The following is a 23,515-nucleotide window of genomic DNA, read 5'->3' on the forward strand; positions in this document are numbered from 1 at the left end:
GATAACTCATAGAATCATCAAAGTTTACAGCATGGAAGGAGGTCATTTTGGCCCATCGTTTCCATGCCGGCCAACAAGAGGCTAACCAGCCTAATCCCACTTTCCAGCTCCAGGTCCGTAACCCTGCAGGTTACGGCACTTCAAGTGCACATCCAAGTACTTTTTCAATGTGGTGAGGGTTTCTGCCTCTACCACCCTTTCAGGCAGTGAGTTCCAGACCCCCACCGCCCTCTGGGTGGAGAAATTTCACCTCAAATCCCCTCTAAACCTTCTACCAATTACTTTAAATTTATGCCCCATGAGTGTTGCCCCCTCTGTTAAGGGAAATAGGTCCTTCCTATCCACTATATCTAGGCATCTCATAATTTTATATACCTCAATGAGGTCTCCCTTCAGCCTCCTCTGTTCCAAGGAAAACAAACCCAGCCTATCTAATCTGCCCTCATAGCTAAGATTCTCCACCCCCAGCAACATCCTCGTAAATCGTATCTGCGCCCTCTCTAGGGCAATCATGTCCTTCCTGTAATGTGGTGACCAGAACTGCACACAGTACTCCAGCTGTGGCCTAACCAATGTTTTATACAGTTCAAGCATAATCCCCCTGCTTTTGTACTCTATGCTAATAAAGGCAAGCATTCCATATGCCTTCTTAACCACCTTATCGACCTGGCCTGCTACCTTCAGGGATCTGTGGACCTGCACTCCAAGGTCCCTTTGTTCCTCTACACTTCTCTGTGTCCTACCATTTAATGTGTATTCCCTTGCCTTGTTAGCCCTCCCCAAATGCATTACCTCACACTTCTCCGGATTAAATTCCATTTGCCACTGTTCTGCCCACCTGACCAGTTCATTGGTATCTTCCTGCAGTCTACAGCTTTCTTCTTCATTATCAACCACACAGCCTATTTTAGTATCATCTGCAAACTTCTTAATCATACCCCCTATATTCAAGTCTAGATCATTGATGTATACCACAAAAAGCAAGGGCCCCAGCACTGAGCCCTGCGGAACCCCACTGGAAACAGCCTTCAAGTCACAAAAACACCCATCAACCATTACCCTTTGCTGCCTGCCTCCGAGCCAATTTTGGATCCAACTTGTCACTTTGTCCTGGATCCCATGGACTTCTACTTTCGTGACCAGTCTGCCATGTGGAACCTTATCAAAAGCTTTGCTAAAATCCATATATACTACATCATACGCACTGCCATCCTCCACATGTGCTAGTCATCCATCTTTTCGCAACGCCCTGGATGTAGCTTGGACATCCATGTTGCACCTACAGAGGCAGAAAGCGACATTTGCAAGGTTTAGGCTTTTCTTAAATTCCTCTTTTTTTTTCTTTTCTTACTTCACGATATTTACGTTCACTAGTGACAGCCGAATTGCCCAACTGTTTCACCGTTGATTAGGTTCCCAGTTCCAACCCGTAATGCAGGGTAGATTGCTCTAGGTTGAAGTGTCTAGAACTAGGGGGACACCGTCTCAGGATAAGGGGTCGGCCATTTAAGACAGAGATGAGGAGGAATTTCTACACTCAGAGGGTTGTGACTCTTTGGAATCCTCTGCTTCACAGGGCTGAGTCTCTGAATATATTCAAGGCTGAGATCGATAGATTTTGAGGTTAGGGGGGAATCAAGGGATATGGAGATCGGGTGGGAAAGTGGAGGTGAGATCGATGATCAGCCATGATCCTATTGAATGGCGGAGCAGGCAAGAGGGATCGTATGGCCTACTCCTGCTCCTAATTCTTATGTTCTTAACATTTTCCCTGCCCGCTACCACTAATGCCCAGGCAGCCTGATATAAATGATGTGGTCCCTGCTCGCCACTTCCCTCAGTCCCCCAACAGTAATCAGCAATGCAGTCCTAAGAGGATACTCTTCCTCAGTACCTTTTGACAAGGCTTTTGACAAGTTCCCACACAAGAGATTAGAGTGAAAAATTAAGGCACATGGGATTGGGGGTAATGTATTGAGGGTAATGTATTTACATGGATAGCGAACTGGTTGGCAGACAGGATGCAAAGAATGGGAATAAACGGGTCCTTTTCAGAATGGCAGGCAGTGACTAGTGGGGTACCGCAAGGTTCAGTGCTGGGACCCCAGCTATTTACAATATATATTAATGATTTAGATGAAGGAATTGAATGTAATATCTCCAAGTTTGCAGATGACACTAAGCTGGGTGGCAGTGTGAGCTGTGAGGAGGATGCTAAGAGGCTGCAGGGTGACTTGGACAGGTTAGGTGAGTAGGCAAATACATGGCAGATGCAGTATAACGTGAATAAGTGCGAGGTTATCCACTTTGGTGGCAAAAACAGGAAGGCAGATTATTAGCTGAATGGTGACAGATTAGTAAAAGGGGAGGTGCAACGAGACCTGGGTGTCATGGTACATCAGTCATTGAAAGTAGGCATGCAGGTACAGCAGGCAGTTAAGAAAGCAAATGGCATGTTGGCCTTCATAGCGAGAGGATTTGAGTATAGGAGCAGGGAGGTCTTGCTGCAGTTGTACAGGGCCTTGGTGAGACCACACCTTGAGTACTGTGTGCAGTTTTGGTCGCCTAATCTGAGGAAGGACATTCTTGCTATTGAGGGAGTGCAGCGAAGGTTCACCAGACTGATTCCCGAAATGGCAGGACTGACATATGAAGAAAGACTGGATTGACTAGGCTTATATTCACTAGAATTTAGAAGAGAGGATCTCAAAGAAGCATGTAAAATTCTGACTGGATTGGGCAGATTCGAAGCAGGAAGAATGTTCCCGATGTTGGGGAAGTCCAGAACCAGGGGTCACAGTCTAAGGATAAAGGGTAAGCCATATAGGACCGAGATGAGGAGAAACTTCTTCACCCAGAGAATTGTGAACCTATGGAATTCTCTACCATAGAAATTTGTTGATGCCAGTTCGTTGGATATATTCAAAAGGGAGTTAGATGTGGCCCTCACAGCTAAAGGGATCAAGGGGTATGGAGAGAAAGCAGGAATGGGGTACTGAAGTTGCACGATCAGGCATAAGAACATAAGAACATAAGAATTAGGAACAGGAGTAGGCCATCTAGCCCCTCGAGCCTGCTCCGCCATTCAACAAGATCATGGCTGATCTGGCCGTGGACTCAGCTCCACTTACCCGCCTGCTCCCCATAACCCTTAATTCCCTTATTGGTTAAAAATCTATCCATCTGTGATTTGAATACATTCAATGAGCCAGCCTCAACTGCTTCCTTGGGCAGAGAATTCCACAGATTCACAACCCTCTGGGAGAAGAAATTCCTTCTCAACTCGGTTTTAAATTGGCTCCCCTGTATTTTGAAGCTGTGCCCCCTAGTTCTAGTCTCCCCGACCAGTGGAAACAACCTCTCTGCCTCTATCTTGTCTATCCATTTCATTATCTTAAATGTTTCTATAAGATCACTCCTCATCCTTCTGAACTCCAACGAGTAAAGACCCAGTCTACTCAATCTATCATCATAAGGTAACCCCCTCATCTCCGGAATCAGCCTAGTGAATCATCTTTGTACCCCCTCCAAAGCTAGTATATCCTTCCTTATGTAAGGTGACCAAAACTGCTCGCAGTACTCCAGGTGCGGCCTCACCAATACCCTGTACAGTTGCAGCAGGACCTCCCTGCCTTTGTACTCCATCCCTCTCGCAATGATCATATTGAATGGTAGTGCAGGCTCGAAGGGCCGAATGGCCTACTCCTGCACCTATTTTCTATGTTTCTATGTTTACCTGGGTTCTGATATGAAGTCCCACTCGGTTAACTTCTCCCAGTTCCCTCCAAGGTGTAATGTAAATCAGATATGGAGTCCCACGGGACGACTCCCTCCCAAACATCTCCCGGCGCCAATTATCTTCGGACCTCAGTGGCGGAAACGCAAGAACTCTCCACAGTGATGGGCCGGTAACACTGGTCGCACGGTCTAAAAGATGCTCTAATATTTACCTTGTTCCTTTGTTCCGATCCAGTGAGAGCCATTTCCCTGCGTCACTTTGCCCCAGTTTCCACCCAGGCTCCTCGGAGACCAGTTCAGTCGGTGCCACTTGAAAGCTCCCTGAGCCTGTGCACAGAGCAGAGAGCCGGGGTATCACATGCTGACCTTCTGTCGCTCATCGGCGTGCTCACGTCGCGCCTAATAGGCCAACATGAGAGGGTCAATATCGAGACGGCAGGTCAGAACAGTGCTCCAGTAATGTAAAAGCCCCCTTTAAGGCCTACAGTACCACAGGTAATCGAACACCCATCTTATCACACAGTAATATTTTCAACGGTTATGGCTTGTTAACATCAACTGAGGATTGCACATATCATTTGTTCCAAGGCATAGGTGTCCTTATTTGGCAAGAACATGCTAACTTCATTCAGCGAGGTTCTGCATCAAAGCCTTCCCACGTTTCGCGCAAATGGGGCTGAGGAGAAATTAAATTCAAATGAAAGTTTGGATTATGGATGGTTCCTACAGCAACTACTGCTCAAACACAATTGCAATGTTTATTAAAAAAAAACTCCATGTCATGTTATGCAAGCGGAGCTTTGAGCATTCTCAGAGACTTACTCACATGTCTTCCAGGAGCTGGTGGTGAATGGTGCCGCCATATTGCCAAGCAATGCCCCCCAGTGTGAAGTTCTAACAGGGACAGAATACACGAGGGAAGTCCCGCCAACACACTGGAGTAGTTAGAATCACAGAATCTTACAGCACAGAAAGAGGCCATTGGACCTGTTTTGCCTGTGCTGGCTCTTGAAACGAGCTGCCAATTCAGTCCAACAGCCCAGCTTTCCCCCCATAACCCTGAAAATTAGTTCTCTTCAAGTCCGTGTCCAATTGCCTTTTAAAAGTTCCTATGGAATCTGATTCCACCACCTTTTCAGGTTGATTCCAGAGATGAGGGGGGTTGACTTATGAGGAAAGGTTAAGTAGGTTGGGCCTCTACTCATTGGAGTTCAGAAAAATGAGAGGTGATCTTATCAAAACTTATAAGATAATGAGGGGGCTCGACAAGGTGGATGCAGAGAGGATATTTCCACTCATAGGGGAAACTAAAACTAGGGGACATCATCTCAGAATAAGGGGCCGCCCATTTAAAACTGAGATGAGGAGAAATTTCTTCTCTCAGAGGGTTGTAAATCTGTGGAATTCTCTGCCCCAGAGAGCTGTGGAGGCTGGGTCATTGAATATATTTAAGGCGAAGATAGACAGATTTTTGAGCGATAAGGGACGAAAGGGTTATGGAGAGTGGGCAGGGAAGTGGAGCTGAGTCCATGATCAGATCAGCCATGATCTTACTGAATGGCGGAGCAGGCTCAAGGGGCCGAATGGCCTACTCCTGCTCCTATTTCTTATGTGCGTTCCAGAAATAGCAACCTACTGTGTGAAATAAATTCTCCGCTCGTTCTTTTGACAATTATTTTAAATCTATGACCTCTGGTTACCAACCCACTTTGCCAGAGGCAACAGTTTCTTCAAACTTGCTCCGTCAAAACTCCTCATAATTTTGAAAACCTCTATTAGGTCTCCCCTTAATCTTCTCTGCTCCAAGACGAACAATCCCAGCTTCTCCAATCTCTCCACGTATCGGAAGTAAAGTTAGCGCACTCAATCAAAACAAAGGGGCCGATTTTCAGCAAGGCCTCTGCCCGCCCAAGTGCCGCTGATGGCCGCCGAGGTACCGGACGGTACTCTGGGCGGGCTATTCGTGGCCGAGGTACCGGACGGTACTCTGGGCGGGCTATTCGTGGCCGAGGTACCGGACGGTACTCTGGGCGGGCTATTCGTGGCCGAGGTACCGGACGGTACTCTGGGCGGGCTATTCGTGGCCGAGGTACCGGACGGTACTCTGGGCGGGCTATTCGTGGCCGAGGTACCGGACGGTACTCTGGGCGGGCTATTCGTGGCCGAGGTACCGGACGGTACTCTGGGCGGGCTATTCGTGGCCGAGGTACCGGACGGTACTCTGGGCGGGCTATTCGTGGCCGAGGTACCGGACTTCGAAGGTCGGCAGGCGGCAAATGGACAACGTAAGCCACCAATCTGGGCGGCAGCGGGCGGGAGCTCTCATCCTCGGCGGCAGAGGCCCAAGTGCCGCCGGGGATGGAGTCGGGCCCAACGGAGGGTGGGAGAGCTGAACAAAAAGAAAATCACCAATAAAAAATACAAAAAGTATCCCAAGACCTTCAGGGGACCCCCATGCAGGTAAGTGGCTGTTGACATATTTTTTTGACATGTTCACTTACCTTCTGGTCAGGTTCTTCAGACTTACCGCCGGGGGACAGACCAGCCTCCAGCCGGCGGTCCAGCCCCCGTTCTGCCGCCGAATCCCGCCGACTCCCGCCCGCAGGAATCTGGGAGCTCGGCGGGCGGGAGCTCAGTTGCGCCACTCGGCCGTCCGCTGACGTCAGCGGGCGCTTCCCGGCGGCTCTCCCCTCCCGCCCGCTCCAGGCCGCCCCCGAAAGTGGCACTGGGCGGATCATCAGGAAAAATGTCAGCGGGAGCGGGCAGCAGTCGGTGGACAACGGGCGGTGGGGCTGATGAATTTCAGCCCCAAAGGGTTTAAGAACCAACATAACTTTGTAATTCCAACTATCCAGATTTTTCCACCTTTGACACATACATCTAGATCAACATCATTTGCGTTGAACAATGGGGTTACTGCCAGTGTCACAATAAATGAACATTTAAAAATTGAGGCTTCAGACTCAACATTTCAGAGTCCCAGGTCAGGCAAAGCATGGCCAAACACCCAATAATGCGCCTTTCTCTCTGCCCTCAGAATACGCCTTAACTCAAAGCACATGCGAGATCATCCTCGATAGCACCAACATGAACGTTTTCCATTTCCAACCCAGCAGTCCTTCAACCATCAGTGTGATTGCTGGTTCAATGTCAAATACGTTCCAAAACTATGAGCTTTTCTCCACAGTGAGAATGTCTGAAATAAAAACAGAAAACACTGGCAAGCACTCAGCAGGTCAGGCAGCGTCTGTGGAGCGAGAAACAGAGTTAATGTCGATGACCTTTCATCAGAACTGGATGACCACCTGAACTCGTTTCATGCAAGGTCTCATGTAGGGCAGAAGAAGAGGAAGACTTTGTCCGATCAGCCTGTGCAGGGCCTGAGCCAAGATCTCAGAGGTGCGAGGACTCTGTCCAATTCAGGCCACTACCCAGTTCCACCGCGTTTGGACTTTGCCTGTGAAATGAGAGAAACACCGTCAAAAGATTTTTGTTATTCGTTCTTGGCAAGGCCGGCAATTATTGCCCACCCTAGTTGTCCTTGAGATGATGATGGTGTGTCCTTCTTCTTCAAACGCTGCAACTATTTTAAGTTGAACCTATAAATCAAGTGCCCCCTTATAAAAGGGGCACTAAAACCGACACATAAACAAATTGAACTTTTAACATTAAACGGATCAAATAAAAATTTGGTTGCCGGGGGTGATGATGCACTCCAGTCGTCCGACGCCCACCTCTCGCGAAAGGCCACGAGCCTGCTCCTTCTCCAGGGACACCCTGTAACCGCGGAAGAGAGGCAGGCAGTCAGGCTGAACGACCCCCTCGACCGCCTGCTGCCTGGACCGGTTAATGGCCACCTTGGCCAGACCCAGGAGCAGTCCCGCGAGGAGGCCCTCCGACCTGCCCCGCTCCCCTCCGCACTAGGTGCCCAAAGATCGGGAGGGTGGGACTGAAGTGCAACCAGAATTTGAGGAGCAGCCCCTTCAAATACTGGAACCGGGCCTGCAACCTCGCGCACTGTACATACACGTGGAACACGGACTCCTCCAGACTTCAACCGCTGCAGTCCCATGTGGTGAAGGCGCTCCCACAATGCTGTTAGGTAGGAAGTTCCAGGTTTTGGACCCAGCGACGACGAAGGAACGTCCAAGTCGGGATGGCCTATGACTTAGAAGGCAAGTAGGAGGCGATTGTGTTCCCTTCTCCTTCTCGGTGATGGAGGTCGAGTTGATGAACGAAAGAGCTAGGGGGAGAAATCTGATTGGATCGCACCCCTTGCAGAGGGGCTCGAAAGGGTTTGCTGCCGTGAGCGCTGGCATTCGCGCCGCTCGGCAAAGTCAGTGTGCCGGTACCGGCGGAGTAGGCGGGTATCACCTGGGAGTGCCGGGCCGGTGTGCAATTCCCCCGGTCTCGGTACGGAAGCAAAATTTGGTTTTGCTCTGCAACCGCAGCGCCCCCTAGTGACCCCGCCAGAGAAAGCTGGCGTGCAGAGGTGTCCTGGGGTGCTAAGGGAAGGAATGGCTGCACGAGGTAAGCGTGACTGATATTTTCTTTGGCGATTTAACTTTATTTGGGGTAATGTATCGGGGATATTTTTTTGTGCATTTTGTTCTGATTTTTTTTCTTTGCAGGGCGGCCTCTCTTAGGGCGCTACGAAGACAGCACTTTAGCGCGTGAATTTCTGTTGCACATCTGGCCTAACGCCCCGAGAGAAGTGTGGAACACTCCACTCCACTGTCTGGACGCAACCACTAAATTTTGTTGTTCCGTCGCTAAAAAATTTCCACCGTTAAATTTAGCGCCCGCCGAACATTAGCGCCTTAGGAGCCCTCTCCAACCAAATTTCCAGCCCTTAGGCTTTAAAATCAAAAACTTTTCCATGTTGCCTCAGTACAATGAACATCCATGGTTTTTTTTGTAAATAAATCCAATTAAACTCGACATGATTTTTACAAAACAAACTGGGGGACGAGTCAGTGGTGTAGAGTGTCTTACAACTAAGCAAGTTATAATTTAATAATTGGCATGATTTTGACAGGCTATGGAGCAATCAGGTCCCAATGACCTCACTGTATCCCTGGCCCATGAATCAGGGCAATGTGCCCCAAACAATAAGAATCCATGTCGACATCTGGCTGACTAGTTGGTCCAGAACCTTTGATGTTCTTGCATAAAATGACATTTGTTGGTTTAATTTCTAGTGCACCCATAAAACACAGTCGCATAAATCCCTGTTTGCACCATTAAACGTTTATAAGAACGAGGAGCAGAGGTAGGCCGTAGAGCCCCTCAAGCCTGCTCCGCCATTCAATAAGGTTATGGCTTATCTTCTACCTCAGCTCCACATTCTCGCCCCATCTCCATATCCCTTGATGCTCCTAGTATCCCAAAATTGGAAGAGTTAGCGAGTGTTCTAACATAGTACAGAATATAAAATAAAACCCACTGGTTGAAGATGTTACAGGATGGATGATCTCACTTATAAGTTATTTCTCGTAGTAATGGGGTTCACAGCGTTACAGGTAGATATTCGCAGATTGGTTAAGTATACGATAGTAACTTTTCTTGACAATAACTAAGCATACACTTAACACCAGCACTTACGGCAAATCGTTGTGAGTTCACCGGAGAATCCACGCACGTTTACAGCACAGTTGTAGACTGATGGGGCCTCATGGAATTCTGAAGTCTCTCTCCCAGTGACTGCGTTTTTATAGCCGGAGCAAAATACTGCAGATGCTGGAAACCTGAAATTTAAAAACAGGAAATGCTGGAAATACTCAGCGGGTCGGGCAGCGTCGGTGGAGAGAGAAACAGAGTTAGCGTTTCAGGTGTGTGACCCTTCATCAGAACTGGAAAATATTAGAGATGTACAGGTTTTCGAGCAAGTGTAGAAGCAGGGAAAGGGTGTGTGTGTGGGGGGGGGGGGTGGTGGTGGGAGAGGAGGAAAGAACAAAAGGGAAGGTCTGTGACAGGAGAGATTAGAGCGACAAAAAGGAGGATGGAGCAAGGCAAAATGAGATGGTAATGGGACAAGTTAAGAAACAAAAGATGAGTCTAGATAGGGTGTAAATGGGAATGGCAGAATCATCAACAGCTGCCTTGGGAAAAAATAGGGGCAGAGGTTATGGTCTGAAATTGTTGGACTCGATGTTGAGTCCAGAAGGCTGTAAAGTGCCTAATCGAAAGATGTGGGTGCTGTTACTCTCTTATATCATTTTTTTTTCCAAATCCCGATTATGTTTTAGCATTTCCTAATCTTTTATTCATGTTCCCTGTCATTGACATTCTCCTGATTGATCAATCAATCAAATCCTTCGGCTGAAGACAGTGACAGAAATTTACAAACTATCAAAGTGTTTAAAACATACCTGCATGGGTTGGTTTTCTATCCCCCTCGGCCATGTTACTCTCAACAGAGGTCATCCTCCAAGGTGGTCTTCACGTACAGCCACTGATGCATCAATACAACTACCTTCAGCTTTACAGGCATTGTCAGATTTCTCCTGTGTCCCTGTGAAGTTAAAAGACGAATAATCTACAAGTCGCCATTCCGGCTACATGCCTACTCGTACCTTCAAGCCTCCTATGGTCCGGTTCCAGGATCTGTCCACATCAAAGGGAAAACAAACCTGGTAGGTGAGATCTGTTCCAAATGAAAAATTACTGGACACAGTTAAATTAAAAGCAGTACCATTTGATTAACCATCCGCTAACAAAAACACTCAAATGCATTCAAATCACAGTGTAGGTACTGGTGTGCACAGGCTGCATTCGACCCTTTATGCTTGCAACACCTGCAACGCTTCCAATTTTATTTCTTAGAAGCCTCGGGTACAGCGCACACTTCGTCTAAGCATCGCCACTTACTTGTCTGACTTTGGCACATCCTCCGATTTACCCACGGCACTATTTCGCAGAAGGGCGAGGGAGTTCACCCCGGCGTACTGGCCAATATTTAATGGTGAGCCTCCTTCTTGAACCGCTGCAGTCCGTGCTGTAAAGGTACTCACGCAGCGCTGTTAGGGAGGGAGTTCCAGGACTGTGACCCAGCGACCACGATGGAACGCCCGGCATCTGACCAATCGGGGTGGTGTGTGACTTGAGGGGAACTCGAAGCTGATGATGTTCCCTTGTCCTTCTATGTTGCTGGTGAACGTAAGACCTCGGTTTTAAAATCAAAAAACTCTTGTTTCTGTAGCTCTGCTAATAAGATGCCTTGCGCCCCTCCTGCAACAGACCAATGATTGAGCCAAAGTACATCAGCGGTAAACCGTGATTTTAAAGAGCTAGGTAACGCATGAAAGAGAAGCAAGAAAAGCATCTGGAAAAGTAAGCGGCTTTCATGGTACCTTGTGTGTTACAAGGCGTCACATCCGACTCTTATAAAGTACTGCATCCTCCAATTCCTCATGAGCAACACACAGAGGTTGTCTCCTACGTGACTGCCTGTCTTGTGTGTCGTTCTTCACGTGTCCACAGCACAACAGGAAGATTATACTGCTGATCAGCTCAATTACCATGTGATTCACTTGAACATGGACAGGTAGGAAATGCTAATATTGCATATATTGCTTCTTCAAGGCAACATCACAAAAAAAAACACGTGTAAAATTCACGAAATATAAAATTTACCCACACCCATTCCGCCACGCGACATTTCGCCAACTTTTGCATCCGTCGCTCCCTCTTTTCTCGACAGGCTCAGCCTTGCGTTCCGTTCTTACCTTTCACGGCCGGGCTGAATCTGTGCGCCCCTCAAGCGTTTTAAGAACGTCTCCCGGGGCTGGTACGGCTTCTCCCTCTCCCTCTTTCGATCCCTCTCCGCCCAAGACGATCTTCTGAACACCCCCCGGGCGCTCACGTGCTCTCACCGCCAGCTGATGTTCGAGAATTGATCGTTGCCTCAGCTGCTCCGCGCACCCCTCACCCCCTCGCACCGTGAGCAATGCCACGGGAGGTCAGCATGACAATAAAGGGCTGCTGCAGTCACATTACAGTGAAGATGGAACATGGGAACAAGAAAATGCCGCTTGATTTACACGAAAAACCTTCATTCATTTATTTCCCAAGCTGGAATAAAATAGCATTAAGTGGTGTCAAGGCACATAGGAACAGGAGTAGGCCATTCAGCCCCTCGAACATAATCCGCCATTCAATTAGATCCTCACTGATTTGCACAGGAAACCGTCAATCATTTGTTTCCCAACCTAGAGTAAAATAGCATTAATCGGTGTTGAAACTCATAGAAACAGGAGTGGACCATTCACTCTCTCTCTCGAGTCTGTTCAGCCATTCAATTCGATCGTGACTGATCTATAGCTCAACTCCATTTACCCTCCTTACCTCCATATCTCTTGATAGCTTTACCTGAGCCACAATTTCACATGTACCACTTTCCTTCTCACTCCCCCCCCCACCCCGTAAAAAAATCTCTGCTCCATGTGGGTAAATGCATGGGCCACTGAGGAGCTGAGCTGCACAGACCAGATGCGATCTAGGTTCAGTCCCTGACCCAGGTTGAGTTAGTTGACCTTAGCCAAGGCAGCTATTATCACACCAGAGTTCGCCTCGGCACCCCTGGGGTAGTAACGGGAAACATTGGTCCTAAATTTCTGCTCCTGATTGCGGGAAACAGCAGGCATAGATTCTGGGTGGTGAGGATAGGAGAGCTTTTGTGCATCAGCTGGGAGCGTTCAGAAGATGCTGAACCCTAGCTCCGCACCTCAGCTGATTTGCTAGTGCAGTACTAAGGAAGTGCAGCAAAGCCCATGGAACGTGTTTTTTTTTCATTCCTTCCTGGTATGTGAGCATCGCTGGCAAGGCCAGCATTTATTGCCCATCCCCTAGAGAAGGTGATGGTGAACCACCTTCTTGAACCACCACAGTCCATGTTCTTTGTAGCAGTTTGGAACAATTTTGTTTGCTGGGCCATTTCAGCACACAGTTAAGAATCAACCACATTGCTGTGAGTCTGGAGTTACATATAGGCCAGACCAGGTAAAGACAGCAGATTTCCTTCCCTAAAGGACATTAGTGAACCAGATGGGTTTTTAACAACAAACCGTTAGTTTCATGGTCAGATTTATTAATTAACTGACTTTAAATTCCCAGCTACCATGTGTGGGATTTGAACTCATGTCCCCAGATTGTTAATCCAGGCCTCGGGATCACTAATTCAGTAACATTAACCACTGTGCTACCTCCGGTACCGTACCCTCTAGGTCAGTATTTGAAGAAGTGTTTGGAGCTTTCATGTAAATTTGGCCAACCTCTGACCCTCAATTGACAGCACTGACATATCGCTAGTCATTTATCTCATCGCTGTTTGTTGGATCTTACCATGTGAAAATTGGCTGTTGCATTTGGCTACGGAACAAGTCACTGCTGTGACCAAGTCATGAACAGGTTGGCAAGCACTGAGAAAGGCTTCTGGCTGAGTAAAACTGGTCAACGTGGGTCTGGTGTGAGAACAACTTTTATTTGCCACTGAAGTGTCTTTGCCAGTGTGTTGATCACAGTCCACCAATACTCAAGCCTAGGTTTTCCAATCGGCACTTCAAACTAAGTGGGTCAACGCTTGTCGGAGGGCTTTATCATCTATGCTCATAGATGAAGAATTCTCGGCTGTACAGGGTAACAGATGGTTGTCAGCCTTCTGCAGTATCAAAGCCCTCAGAGATGAGAGAGAAACAACACAAACCACATTTAAGCGACCAACAATACGGCATTCGAATCTCACTTACAGCACTTGCCACACAGTACTGCACGAAAATGCTTCCTCAACAGAATGGTCACATCACAGGAGGCTAAGAAAGAAGACTTGTATTTATATAGCGCCTTTCACGACCACCGGACATCTCAAAGCACTTTACAGCCAATTAAGTACTTTTTGGAGTGTAGTCACTGTTGTAATGTAGGAAACGCGGCAGCCAATTTGCACACAGCAAGCTCCCACAGGCAGTAATGTGATAATGACCAGGTGATCTGTTTTTGTTATGTTGATTGAGGAATAAATATTGGCCCCAGGACACCGGGGATAACTCCCCTGCTCTTCTTCGATATAGCACCGTGGGATCTTTTACATCCACCAGAGAGGACAGAGAGGGCCTCAAGTTTAACGTCTCATCTGAAAGACGGCACCTCCCACAGTGCAGCACTCCCTCAGCACTGCACTGGAGTGTCAGCCTAGATTTATGTGCTCAAGTCCCTGGGGTGTGACTTGAATCCATGGCCTTCTGACTCAGAGGCGAGTGTGCTGCCCACTGAGACACCTGAAGTGAATGGTTCACCTCGACTTCCTTCTCTCTTTATTCACCCCCAATCCCTGCAAAAGGAAAGGTTGGCTGTGCTAGTACAGAAAATATTAAATCCATAAAGAGTCAATTGGAAAACAACAGGACATCACATAAAAGAAACTGCCACTTCTTCCTTGGAAAGGTCAACCATGACTGCGGAGAAGTATGACTGTTGGTCATAAGTTAACATCTATCCAGGGATGAATGGCTGGCAGCTGCAACTTTTTCCACTCTTTGCAACATAGGGAAGTGATAAGAACCCGTGTGCAGTTCAGCAAAGTGCACTACGCTTGACACCGGTTTCATATCTGCAAAAGGAATCTCTGTACATATCGTCATATTGTTAGCCATGGCTCAGTGAGTAGCACTCTCTCGCCTCTGAATCAGAAGGTTGTGGGTTCAAGTCCCACTCCAGGGACTTGAACACAAAAAAAATCTAGGCTGACACTCCCAGTGCAGTGCTGAGGGAGTGCTGCACTGTCGGAGGTGCCGTCTTTTGGATGAGCAGTTAAACCGAGGACCCGTCTGCTCTCTCTAGTGGACGTGAAAGAGCCCACGGCACTATTTCAAAGAAGAGCAGTGGAGTTATCCCCGGTGTCCTGGCCAATAATTATCCTTCAGTCAACATAACAAAAACAGATTATCTGGTCATTATCACATTGCTGTTTGGTGGGAGCTTGCTGTGCACAAATTGGCTCCCGTGTTTCCTACATTACAACAGTGACTACACTCCAAAAGTATTTAATTGGCTGTAAAGCACTTTGAGACATCTGGTGGTCATGAAAGGCGCTATATAAATTCAAGTCTTTCTTTCATATATACTATAAAACATTCAGGGCTACCAATGCTACAAGCCGCAGACCTGATGAAAGCCCAGGTTTGATTCTGTTCCATGCTGAGTAAGCGGGTCACAGTCAGTCTTGGTGTCAGCTGTGGCTCAGTGGGTGGCACTCTCGCCTCCGAGTCAGAAGGCTGTGGGTTTGAGTTCCACTCCAGAGACTTGAGTACAAAGTCCCACCTGACACTCCGGTGCAGTGCTGAGGGGAGCGCTTTCAGATGGGATGTAGAACCGAGGCCCCGTCTGCCCTCTCTGGTGGACATAACACATCCCCACCGGCACCTGGGGCTCCCTGGCCCAAGACCGCCCAAAGTGAAGGAAAAGCATCCGGGAAGGCGCCGAACATCTCGAGCCTCTTTGCCGGGGACAAGCTGAAGCCAAGCGCAAACAGCGGAAGGAGCGCGCGACAACCCAAGCGCCCCACCCACCCGTCCCTTCAACCACCGTCTGCCCCACCTGTGACAGAGCCTGTGGGTCCCGCACTGGGCTCATCAGTCACCTGAGAATTCATTTTTAGTGTGGAAGCAAGTCACTGTGTGGAAACAAGCGGACTGCCTAAGAAGAATATAGATAGGACAATGCAAGCTGCCCAGCTCTCCTTTGAGAATGTCAGCAAGATGAGTCAGGCTCAGTAAGGAGCACAGGGATGGTGGGGGAGTGGGGGGGGTCTAAAATTGCAAAGTAAATTTCTCTGCCGGCAGCTTAAATTGGAGATGTTCAATATTTCAGGAATTGTTTTGTCGAATATTCAGTGGACCATTCATCCTGCAAATTCTTTAGTTGCAGAAGCAAGTTATTCTGACCTTCTCAAAGCTCTCCCTTCCCCTTAAAGAGGCAAGATCCCCTCCCCCACAGTGCAACCACCAATTACCAGCCAGAGGGGACAGAGAAGTTAACTATTCCAATGTATTTTCCAAAGATCTCCCCATTAAATCATTCCAGCATCTGTTAAAAGAAAGACTTGCATTTATATAGCGCTTGTCACGACAACCAGACTTCTGAAAGCGCTTTACAGCCAATGAAGTACTCTTTTGGAGTGCAGTCACTGTTGTAATGTGGGAAACACAGCAGCCAATTTGTGCACAGCAAGCTCCCATAAACAGCAACGTGATAATGACCGGATAATCTGTTTTTTTGTTATGTTGATTGAGGGATAAATATTGGGCCAGGACATTGGGGATAACGCCCCTGTTCTTCTTCAAAATAGTGCCATGGGATCTTTTACGTCCACCTGAGAGAGCAGACAGGGCTTTGGTTCAACATCTCATCGGAACGACGGCACCTCCGACAGTGCAGCACCACCTCAGCCCTGTGCTGGAGTGTCAGATTGGATTTTTTTTTGTGCTCAAGTCACCAAAGTGGGACTTGAACCCACAGGCATTCTGACTCAGAGGCAAGCGTGCTACCCACTGAGCCACAGCTGAAACCAGCTAGAGGATGAGGCACACTACGGTACAGTGCTCTGGCCAAGCCACACTGCGTGTATATATGTACAGTATTTGTCACCGGGACACAGGGGGAGGCATTCAAGTCATTCGGGATGGTGCACAGTGGAGCCATGAGGCTGATCGCTGATGACAAGAGGGGGAATTCTGACTCTACACTCTTACCTTTCCACGTAGACTTGGCGGCAGCTTGTAAGGTTCTCGTAGATCTGGGTGGGTTGCTTCATATTTACGAGTGCAACAGCTTGCGAGCCGCACGTTTGCCATTGGGGCCACATTCCATTATAAGTACATAAGTAATAGGAGCAGGCGTAGGTTATTTGGCCCCTCGAGCCTGCTCCGCCATTTAGTGAGATCACGGTAAAACACAGGTGAACGTAGATCAGCTCAACAGTGTTTATGGTCTGTTGGAAGGACGGGGCTAAATGGAGCAAATAGCTTCCCCTTCTTGCCTGCGTATTGGCGCAAGTATACGACAATCGCAGCTTGTTTGATTTGCAATGCACAAAATGACTATTGTCAAAGACGCGGTTCTCCCAGGGTGTTGCTCGAGAGTGCCCTGGAGCGCGGTTGTAATGTTTAGTTGCGAACCTGGCCTCTCCCTGTAAAGCCACTGTTCTAACTTGGCAAATCCAGGTTGTGTAACTGCTTGCAAACATCAGTCTTTGCATCTGTAACACTCTGTGTGACATCTGTCGTGACAGGCGCACTCGATGCAAGGCTTGTGCAGACTCCCAATTCTTTAGGAAGAGAGAGTAAACCTGGAATTTGAGACAACCAGAGGTACACAGAGCAGTCCATCTCGTACCCCAACCCCGCCGAGACTCAAAGATGTGCAGGTACAAACTTCCGACAGCAAATGTTGCGACCGCCATTGTTTCTTGCACCACTGGGCAAAGTTGAGGGCGGGATGGGGGTGGGGTGGGTGGTAACACAGCCAGACTTCCCATTCCTAATTCCTATCCAAGGATCCCTGCTGGAACATGCACATCAGGCAAGGACAGAGGGGGTTCATCTGAGATGCCTGAACCCCCCCCCCCGCCCCCTTTCCATCCCCGCTAAGGTTGACTAGCCTGCTCGACACGCCAGGGCCAAAATTGCCCCTCCCGATAAGGCCTCTGGCCGCGCGGGGCGCCGCGGAATGGCTGCTGACTCTCCGCGGAGGGGCCGCCAATTATTAAATTGCCCTTTAGCAGGGGCGGAGCAGTGTCGGGGGCCGCTCCACCCGTTTTCCCGCCAGTGCGTGCATGCGCCGTTCTGCGCCGGCCCCTTCTCAAAATTGCCCCTCAGGAAATATCCCTTTTGCGGGATTTCCCCGCGAGAGCGGCACCGTAGCCGATCGGTGATCCCCCCCCCCACCCCCCGACAGCTTTTTGTCTCAGTGCCCTTCTTGTTGGTCGCCGGCCCGGCCACCCTTAAAGGGGAGGTGGCGCTGCCGGCGGCGCCATTTTATTTTTTTATTGTCGGCCAACCCGTGCGGCAGAAAAAAAAACACAAAAAAAACGGAAGGTGAGACCCGTTCCGGGCGGAGGTGAATTTTTATCGCTCCATATCTAGGCTCACGCATGAAGGACGGCCATTCGAGTGGGACCTGCAAAGGGGACTGAGAAAAAGGAAGGCGAAGATGCATTGTTGGCACAATATATCCTTTGACGTCACATGTCAACTAGCAAATGAAGAAAAGACTATCATGAAAACGGCGTCCCTTTAAATGGGCTAACCTGCAAGTGCTTGAGGAAATGAGCACTGCCCCTTTAAGAGGGGTAAGCTAAGCAAACACTGGAAATACCTTTTAATAAATTGGCTGGATTTTTTTTTTTATTCAGGCCCGACAGTCTTGCAATGCCTCCCCCTCTCTCCACCCACCTCCGCGCCCCACTAACATTATATTCTTGCCCACCCACACATGCTCAGTCAAGAAAGGAATATGCTTATTTGGCTTCAGGATCTGGAGACTGTCAAGCAGAGATGAGGTTTCCATGGTAACCCACCATGGCATCGGGGCCTAGAGCCAGGCATCAGGCCTGTTCTCAACAGAGCTGCTTTGCAAAGTCAATAAAAGTGGCAGTTATGAGGCACCAGATACTTCATTATTTCCTTTCTTAGGGAAACATTACTGTTACTTCTTACACCTTTAGTTTTTATTTTTCTTAAAGAAATCTCATTCCCATGGACGTCCACAGCCAAGCATTTAACAGTTCTAACCAAGCATACAATTTCATTGCTCCCCGAACACCACTTTAAAATGGAAAATGATGAGCCAAGAATCCAAATAGGGTTGACTTTAATCAACAATTTTTTTTTAAATTATGTCATATTGGAATGTATTCCAATAACCCATTTTCCGTCAACTTAATAAAGCAGATTCTGAAGTCCTCTGCCCCATCCAAACGCTTCAAAATAAAAGCACATTACCTTACTTGGACAAATGAGTTCCACTGGGTTTCCAGTTTGATTGCCCTCAGCATCACCGGGTTAGGAAGGGAGCAAGAATATTATCACTATTGGTCGCTATTTACTGATTCTCGCTGGAAAGTGCATGTGTGTGGATCTCGTGTGTCCCTCCATGATCAAATAACACACCAATCCTCACCATCTAGGCTCATACATGAAGAAGGGCCACTTAAAGCAGTAACTTTACCAACATTCGTTTCCCATTGCGCAAGGCTTCAATTTTATCAATCTACCCGTGTGGTGATGGGGTGGTGGGGGAGGGAGAGATTAACCGGGGCTCCATACATCACACGCAGAAACCATTTGTACAGCAGGCACCTCAAAGCACTGGAGAAGTACCACCAACGCTGCCTCCGCAAAATCCATCGGCAAGATAGGCGCACCAACGTCAGTGTTCTTTCTCAGGCCAACATCCCCAGCATCAAGGCATTGACCACGCTCGACCGGCTCCGGTGGAATCCATTGTCCGCATGCCCGATGCTGGGCTCCCGAAACAAGCGCTCTACTCCGAGCTATGTCACCGCAGGCGAGCCCCAGGAGGGCAGAGAAAACACTTCACACTTCAAGGACACCCTCAAAGCCTCCTGGAAAAAATGCAATATCCCCTCCGACTCTTGGGAATCCCTGGCCCAGGGCCGCTCAAAGTGGAGGAAGAGCATCCGGGAGGGCGCCGAACACCTCGAGTCTCTTCGTCGGGAGCATGCAGAAGCCAAGTACAAACAGCGGGAGGAGCGAATGAAAAATCAAGCACACCTACCCACCCATCCCTCCAACCACCTGTGACAGAGACTGTGGGTCCCGCATCAGTCTCATCAGTCACCTGAGAACTCATGCTCGTGTGGAAGCAAGTCATCCTCGACTCCGATGGGGGGGGGGGGGGGGGGGAACTGCTTAAGAAGAAGAAACCATTTGTGAAACAGCTTCTCTCGCTCTCTTCCCTCTCCCTGTTACACCGATTGCCATCTTGAAACATTCAGCTTCGAGCACTCTCAGGTCCGACCTCTCTAGCGTAGTACCCCAGCAGCCAATTCAGACTGGGAACTGTACCAAAGAGACGAAAGGAGCAGAACTCAGTATCCCAGCTATACAACCTGGAGGTGTCAGGGCTATCAATCTTAATGAGAACTGAGATTTAAATTGCGCCTCTCACGGGGGCCCTTTGCACTGAAACAAATTCATGCTGAGGAATGGATTGAGTTTAAGCAGAGACAGAAAACTAAAAAAAAACATTCATTTAAAATCATCATTTTCCAGTACTCGAACTTATATATTATGTAGAAATATACAACATTTATGTAACGATCACAATCTCGGAAGACTACAAGAAATTTAAGTTCCTGCGAAATCATTTTGCAGGTCTTCTGAAATCAAATTTCGAAAATCTCAAGAAGTCTGAAGGTGAGGAGAGTAAGCGAGGAGATACTAGCAAAGTAAAACATCAGGCTTCTGCAAAGGGTCACCGAGTTTATACAGCAAGTGGCTGAGTCAGACAAAGTGTGACGACCCCAGGATTGATCCTCGGTCTGTGTAGTCATAGCTCACCTCACCCCCTGTACAAGTGGTCACACAGGCCACAGATTGTGGAGCAGAGCGAGGAAATGATCCAACATGTACAAGTACGTTATGACACCTTGCAAAGCAGGAAGGGCAATGCCCCTTTAAGAATACCAGCCTGCTCTCTCGACATCACAACTCGCGCGGCTCACCAGTGATGCAGTGGGGGGGGGGGGGTTATTTTGATGCTTTTCTTACACACATACACGAGGGAAAAAAATACTTTGCAAGGTGTTGCATAATGTGTGGAGACTCCCCATGGGGCCACCTCAACTCGACAAATTGCTTCATGATTAAAAGTTGGAGGATATGCCAGTGTTGACAGAAACCCATTTGATGAAATAACACAGCGAGACCGTCCAGTGGATGTGTAATGAAGCAGAGAATGGGTTTTATAATCGCCCTGGCCGGCACCTTCGAGTTGTGGTTAGTCCCCGTTTGTGTCAGTGCTCAGAATACATCCCCTCAGCATTTCCATACAATGTACTGCAGGGCTGCTGACTTGGTACAATCTGATTAATTACATATAACAAGAGCACGGGGCATATAGGGGGCAGGAAGAGAGTACTGTGGCTCGTGTGTTCGGTGCCAAAGTTCAAAGAATACCAGGCACTAACCTCTCCCTCATACCTCTCACTCATACCCCTCAGACAAATGCCTGTGCAGTTCCACGCCAACTATATCCAGCCCCCACTGTGAACTCAGTCAGTGTGGTTCACACATTTATCACTCTTCGGGTAAAGTGGCCCAATCCAAACCATCGTCTTTCACGTCAACACACATTCTGAGGCTTGAGTGTATCAATATTCTTTAGAATCACGAATACCACCCCGCAGAGTCAATGTTACCCCGAGCTATTGGTTCAGTAACTGCTTTCGATCACAAGCAATGTGAAGTATTGAAAGGGGAGATCCACGAGATCTCATTCACCTCAATCGGCAACATTTAAAAAAAAACATACAACAGCTTATCCAGCATTTCCCAACCAGTCTCGCTCTCTCAGGAACAAACCCTGCTTGCTCAGTCTTGGGTATTACAAATGCGGTCAATTTCAGAAAACTGGTGAAACAATTGAGCCCACGCCTCTCGGTCCACAGTGACAGATCCAAGCAACCTCACACACATACATCCAGATCCAACGTCAAGAGAGGGCAACTTTGCAGAAACAAGTCAAGAGGAACTAGCAGAATCCTCTTCACAAAACAAAAAGGCAGCTTTTTATTTTTGACCGTCAAACCCACAGCCAACGAATTGAGGCAGGGAGGGAGTTTATTATCAACCGTGGTCTTACCTGCTTCCACAGGAAGGGGTCCGACCAGTTCCTCCTCCAGGAGATGCCGAGGTGAAGGGCCGACAGGACCACGCCGCTGATGACCGCCGCCCTCATCCTGACGGGCAGCAAGGTGTAGATAACGTAGATGAAGAAGACGGTCCACCAGACGCCCGCCGAAGCGCTGCGGGGCTCGGCCAGCAAGACCCCGGTCACCTCCACCGCCAGCATCACCAGAATGAGCAGGTAGCAGATGGGCCACATGTGGTCCTGGTGGAAACCGTTGCGGTTGCAGAGCAAGATCAGCGCCAGGACCAGGGCGATGGCCACGCTCAGGACGGCGAGGTAGGGCACCTGGAAGCCGCCGCGGGCGCAGTGGAAAACCAGCATGACAGCGCAGACTAGCGCCAGCACTCCCATCAGCATGGTCAAGCTGCTCTGGTTCAGGCGGAAGAAGTAACGCTGGTACAGCCGCTCCAGCTTCTCGGAGCGGAACGTCTTGGACTGGAAGATGCGCAGCAGCCCGTGGCAGCAGCCCACCAGCGAGATCTCCACGTCCGACGCCGAGCTGTCCACTTCGCCCAGCTTCGACCTCCCTCTCTCCTCCAGCCCCAGTTCCACCGACTTGGCTCCCACCTCGCCGTCCACTCGAGGCTGGTGCCTGGGCTTGACCGCGTTGTTGTGCCCTGCCCTGCCCAGCTGCTGCTGCTGCCAGGCCGGCTTGGACCGCAAGCTCAACCTGGTGGTCTTGCCAGGCAGGTGGCGCCTGCACTCCTCTTCCTTCTCCCTCTCCTCCTCCTCCTCGCCCCTCCGGCGTTTGCCCCTGGTCTTGCCCGAGCCTCTGCTCCCGGGCATGGGGATCCCGTTGGCTCTAGACTCTAAGGTGCCCTCTTTGCCCTCCGCCCAGGCTGCCCGGTGCTCTGATCCTCCCGGAGGAGGTGGCTGTGATCCAGCAGCCGGCGGACTCACACTGTTCGCCCTCGACATAATCTCGCCCAGAAAGTCCTTTTTTTTTGTTGGGGTTGGACCAACTTTCAACCAGTTTGCCACACTTTAGATTCTTCGATTCCGATATCCGCTGGATCAGACCGTCAAAAAATAAATGTCCTTATTCCCTCCTTGAGCCAAAAACTTTTATTGTTTTTTTTTGTGTGTCTTTCTTCCTGGAATAATTCCCCGACCGTCTCTCAAATCGATTGTCCTTCTAATCCCATTGCCTCGAAGGCCATTTGCAAATTCCAGGTTTACAAAAAAATATATATTCGCCACTCCTTTAAAAACTGTGACAATAATCCGAAGTTTGTGCGTTGGAACTTGAATCCAATTCCCAAATCCGTCACCAGATGCAGGTTCAAATAACTCAGCCTTTAAAGAGCCCAGGTGTTTGGTCCCAACTCCATTCGAGCAAATACAATTCAGAATATATACTTAGTTATGCAAAACGAAAGCATGGCTGTGTGCGATACTTGCAAATAAAAAATGATATTGTCTTCCCATAGCCACACAGCACCGTTGGAAGAAGCTTCGATTTCGGGAGTTATTCCCACAATTAAATTATCCACAGATCCACATCCGATAAAACTTCGCCAATTGTTTCCTCCTGGTCCGTCATCAAGACTGAGAAGCAACGCTCTCTCTCTCTCACACACACACTCACTTTCTTCTTTTTAATTACCCCTTTCCTTTTCTTTCGGAGAAGTAGTGATGCTTGTTTAAATTCTTCATCGCTCTAGCTGAGCAGAGCAATAAAAATGATCATTAATCGCTTGCTTCTGGGTGGAGCGTGATACTTTCAGTTGCAGCTACGATATATATATACATCAGAGAGACGGAGGGGGGAGCAGGAGATGAGCTCAAGACAGTTTTTCTCCCCCCGATTCAAACCATTTTCTTTCGTCACCTCCACACAGCTCTTGAC

The 23,515-nt window shown here is 48.7% G+C and overlaps 1 protein-coding gene across 1 annotated transcript in view; it reads right to left on the bottom strand.

Moving 5' to 3' along the window:
* Window positions 1–22,584, bottom strand: part of adcy5 (adenylate cyclase 5) — a 531,201-nt gene extending 508,617 nt beyond the window's left edge. Inside the window, exon 1 of the mRNA XM_070875264.1 lies at window positions 21,619–22,584. Within this exon, the coding sequence (XP_070731365.1) occupies window positions 21,619–22,584 (966 nt within the window). The remainder of the gene's footprint in view (window positions 1–21,618) is intronic.
* Window positions 22,585–23,515: the final 931 nt, after the last annotated feature.

This window comes from Pristiophorus japonicus, chromosome 3 (genome assembly GCF_044704955.1).
Source record: "Pristiophorus japonicus isolate sPriJap1 chromosome 3, sPriJap1.hap1, whole genome shotgun sequence".
Classification (NCBI taxonomy): Eukaryota; Metazoa; Chordata; class Chondrichthyes; family Pristiophoridae; genus Pristiophorus; species Pristiophorus japonicus.